Genomic DNA, 4,807 nt, shown 5'->3' with positions numbered 1-4,807 from the left:
GCGATGGAGGCGGCCCCTGGAGGGTCCCCGGCCCCAGCGGTGGAGGCTCCCGCGCCCCAGCCCGAGGCGCAGACCCTGGAGCCCCGCTCGGTGAGCGCAAAGCGAGGGGAAGCCAGAGGGGGCGGTGGGCAGCCCCGCGGAGAGAGGGGGCGCGGGGCGGAGGGGCGCCGGGGACCCTCAGGGCGTCTGATGGCAGCCCTTTATCCAGCCAGAGGGAGCCCCGCAGGGTCCTCGCCTGGACCGCCCCAGTGGGGGTGGCATTTGAGAGCCCAGTGGCCGAGGCTATTCGGGAGCCCCAAAGGGACCAGCACGCGAAACAGCCTGAGACAAGTTCAACTGCTCAGGCAGGACCGGGCCGGGCTGGCCTCCTGACCCCTGTCTAGGCTCTCGCCCCCCACGTTCCGGTCCGGGTTTCCCAGAGATCCCCTGGACCCTGGGCCTGAGGCGGCAGCCTTCCTTCCCCGACCCCAGGCAGGTGGTGTGGGCTGGGCCACCTTCTCCAACCCTGGCCTTGCCCTGGCACCAGGCTCTGCTTGGGGAGATGGCCCCCAGCGATGTCCTTTCTGGCTACCAGGCCACAGAGTGAGGGCAGAGGGCAGGTGGGGACCCAGGGGTGTCAGGGATGGCTGGGGCTCATGCCACAAGGGTGGGTGTGTTGGAGTTGATGTCTGCTGAATGCAAAATCCACTGCGGCTCCAAATGAAGCTTCCCCCCCGCCTGCCTGTGGCTTCACCTCACCACCAACTCAACTCCACACCCTCCTCCCAGGCACCTCAGAACAAAGGATTGTGGCCCCCCCAGAAAGAAAGTCCCATAAGGAAGCTCCCTGAGGACTCTCATTTTCCAGTGAAAGTGAGAAATTCAGGGTGAGATGGATGGCAAGAGGGAAGCCAACACTGCCAATGCAGTGGCAGCATTTCATTCTCAGAACAACCCTGTGAGGTTGTACTACCTCCAGCTAACATGTGAGGAAACCGAAATGGCCCCGCAAGGTGACTGGCCCTGGGTCACGCAGCTAGAAATGGCAGGCGCGCAACGGGACTCCCCGTGTGTCTAACGCTAAGACTTGTGCTCCGCCAACTGTGAAGGGCTTATGATTTAAGTGCATAAAACTGTCAAGATTCCAAAACCATATCATGTACCTAGTTTCCGCTGGAATTTTTTTCCCCCTTTCAAATGCCATGTGCCAGAAACTTGCCAGACATATTTAGGGGGAAACAAAATTCCCATTTTGGAGAGGAGGGGGCAGGAGGGCTGTGACGGTGGATTCTGCCTATTGTTAACAGCTTTCTGGAAGTTGAAATAATGTTCATGTCAGAAAAGGAGGCCACATCCTGCTTCGTGTATGGTTTTCTTCTGTGGGCAGAAAGGGTGTGCAAAGGATATGATAAACTCTTATCTGGGAAGACCTTCCCTTCCAAAGGGCCCATCTGGGTGTCCTGCAAGATACCAAAATGGGTGAAGCCACAGTCTTCTCCACTCGCCCACCCATCCCCAAGCAAAGGACGAGGAAAAAGAATTCCCAACACCTTTCAGAGAAACGGTAGAGAAATGGCACTTTACACAGTGTTCTTGTGGCATTGATTCCTTCAACAATACTAGTATATACCAAGCATGTGCCACATGTCAAGCATTGCTTTGGGTACTGGAGACATGGTGGTGAATAGGTCATCTCTCGGAGAACTTATAAGTGCAGTTGGAAAACAGACTTTGGTGGCCAGGAAAGGCTTCTCTGAGGAGATGACCTTTAGGCTTAGACTTGAATGGAAGTGCAAAGGCCCTGGGGCAGCAACAGGCATGGTCACTTTTGAGGAATAGGACTGAGAGCAGAAGCAGGGAGCCACTGAGGAGGCTCTCACTGATGGATTAGACAGGGGAAGTGGGAAAGGGGAATCGAGGTGACTCCTGGGTCTGCGGCCTGAGCTGCTGGATGGACATTGGGGTCATTTAATGCAATGGGGACAACAGGGTTAGGAGTTGGTTGAAACAATGGGATGGAAGCCAGAAACTGTGTGTTTGGCCGTACTAAGCTGCAATGCCTGTTAGACAACCACATAGGATTGTGAGTAGTCAGTTGAATATTTGAGTCTGGAATGTGCTGGATAGCTTAGGGCTTGCAAATTTTATATACACACACACATTGGGCTTATAAACATTACTTCATTTCAGTGGTGGATTGGTAAACAGCCTCTCCAGAAAAAAAAAAAAAAAGAAGCTCTGATTTGTACTGTTTGCTGATTACAGTGGTGTAAATACCCTCACCATGAATGATTTCAAGCTACTAGTCATTCAACAACCGGCTGCAGGAGTCCTGAATATTTAACAATTAGCTCCCAGAGCCATGACCACATTTGCTTATCAAAACAACCTTGTGACGTTGGCAGGACTTTTCCATTTGACGGATAAGGTTTAGAGAGGGAAAGTGGTTTATTCAAGGTCACACAGGGAGATGGTGTGGAAGTTGGGGGTCTCCTGACCCCCAATTCACTCAGGCTTGTTGACTCAGAAAATAAAACAACCAGGAAGCACTAAGGGGGGAATATAAGGAAGAACTTCCCCCTGGAAAAGTTTAGAGATCATGTTTTAGTTTTTCTGTCTCCCTTCCCTTTAAGATGATTTGGGGCACATTAGGACTGAGAGGTTGCAGGGAAAGCCCTCAAGATATAGGGACCTCAGGATGCTTATGGAAGTCATGGGATGTGGAGAGCTGTTGTGTGTCTATGTAGGTGGGGCTTAGCTCTTGTGTCTCCCCCAGGACAGAAGAGCTGGTCGCCTCTCATTCTGTACGAAGGTTTGCTATGGCATTGGCGGGGTCCCCAGTCAGGTGGCCTCCAGCGCCACGGCCTTTTACCTGCAGCTCTTCCTGCTAGATGTGGCACAGGTGAGTGTGTGTGGGCAGCAGCCCGGGCTCCCTATTCCCATCTTCCTTAGTGTCTGGTCCTTCCACCCCCACCGGATCCATAACAGATAGCACCTTTGACCTACGCCTGACAAAAAGCCAAGGATATTTATTGTGGGTTGTTTGTCAAGGAAAATGGGAAACAATGTGAATGCCCACCAATACAGAAGCAGTTGTGTAATAACTTGTACTATCTCCATATAATGGACTATCATGTAGCCATTTAAAGAATGGGTTAGAATCAGTGGTTCTCAACCTGTGGGTCGCGACCCCTTTGGCGGTCAAACGACCCTTTCACAGGGGTCACCTAAGACCATCCTGCATATCAGATATTTACATTACGATTCATAACAGTAGCAACATTACAGTTATGAAGTAGCAACGAAAATAATTGTATGGTTGGGTCACAACATAAGGAACTGTATTTAAAAAGCCAGAAGGTTGAGAACCACTGGGTTAGATCAATACCAGTTGATGTGGAAGGATTTCCATGATGCACTATCAAGTGAGAAAAGTTAGTTTTAGAGAAGAATATACAAAAATATCCTATTTTAGCAAAACAAAGACATGCCCCATATATGTATGTTCATGAGTATATGTGTGTATGTGTCAGTACATGATCTATAATAATAAAAGTGTAATATGCTAATTAGACCAAACAGCCAAACAACCTTCCGGACATCCTTCCAGACAAACTTCTGGACGAAGCTGGGGCTGCGAGGGCTGAGCCCCCTTGCACGAATTTCGTGCATCAGGCCTCTAGTTAAAAATAAGCATGGAGAAAATGTACAGAAAATTACACCAGACTATTAATGTTGGCTATAGGAGGGAATGGTGGAGGTTAGAGAGCAGGCAAAAAAATGTTTTTTTAAATAGGTATTCATTATTTTTAAAAAATATTTTTTTATTGATTTCAGAGAGGAAGGAGGGGGAGAGAAAAATGGAAACATCAATGATGAAAGAAAATCATTAATTGGCTGCCTCCTCCACACCCCTTACTGGGGACTGAGCCCCAACCCGGGCATGTGCCCTGACCGGGAATGGAACTGTGACCTCCTGGTTCATAGGTCGACACTCAACCACTGAGCACGCCAGCTGGGTGGTATTCATGGTTTTTTAAGTGACACTGATATGGTTGCATTTATATAAGATTATATAAATTGCAAATGTATATCAATACATGAAAGGATGATCATCAAAATGCCTCTGGCGTTACCTCAGGATGGTGGGATTTCAGATGAGCTTTGCTCAGTATTTTTCTGTACTGTTTGAATGTCTTTATAGTGAGTGTATCATTTATGTAATCAGAGAAATTAAAACAAATTTATTGTGAGACAAAAATCTACCTGTGACTGTCAGCCTGGGCGCATCCTTCTTGCACTGAGCACCTCAGGTGAGGGTCCCTCGTGTCTTCTCCAGAAATGAGTGGGCATGGGTAACAATGGAGACGTGCCGGTATGTGGCTGTCAGCTCCCTCCCGCGCTCCTTTCTGCACGTGCACAGATGTGCCCTGAGCGCCTTCTGGATTAGTGTTCTGGGGAGCAGGCTGAATGGACCTTACACTCTGGCCTCAGCCAGGTTCCCAGATCCCCCTCCTGATGGGTGGGCAGGCCTGGACACCCTCTCTGACTCTGCCAGTCCCTGGCTATCCCCTCCCCTGTCATTGCAGATCCCTGCTGCCCAGGTGTCACTTGTCCTGTTTGGAGGGAGGGTGTCGGGGGCAGCTGCTGACCCCGTGGCTGGGTTCTTCATCAGCAGAAGCAGGAGGACAGGGTCTGGACGACTCATGCCCTGGTGAGCAGCCCCATGGTCCTTGAGGTCCCTGTGATTGTCATAGCCCTGTGGATGGTTAGAGGACAAGACGGGACAGCCGGTGATAGGACTGGACAGTAGGAGACAGTACCGGGC

The 4,807-nt window shown here is 50.3% G+C and overlaps 1 protein-coding gene across 1 annotated transcript in view; it reads left to right on the top strand.

Annotated features, from left to right (window-relative positions):
- Positions 1-3: 3 nt before the first annotated feature.
- Positions 4-4,807, top strand: part of MFSD2B (major facilitator superfamily domain containing 2B) — a 13,954-nt gene continuing 9,150 nt past the window's right edge. Inside the window, exons 1-3 of the mRNA XM_015566433.1 lie at positions 4-90; positions 2,756-2,881; positions 4,569-4,693. Coding sequence (XP_015421919.1) covers positions 4-90; positions 2,756-2,881; positions 4,569-4,693 — 338 coding nt within the window. The remainder of the gene's footprint in view (positions 91-2,755; positions 2,882-4,568; positions 4,694-4,807) is intronic.

Source organism: Myotis davidii, unplaced genomic scaffold (genome assembly GCF_000327345.1).
Source record: "Myotis davidii unplaced genomic scaffold, ASM32734v1 scaffold238, whole genome shotgun sequence".
Taxonomy (NCBI): domain Eukaryota; kingdom Metazoa; phylum Chordata; class Mammalia; order Chiroptera; family Vespertilionidae; genus Myotis; species Myotis davidii.
This window is presented reverse-complemented; position numbering and strand designations above follow the sequence as displayed.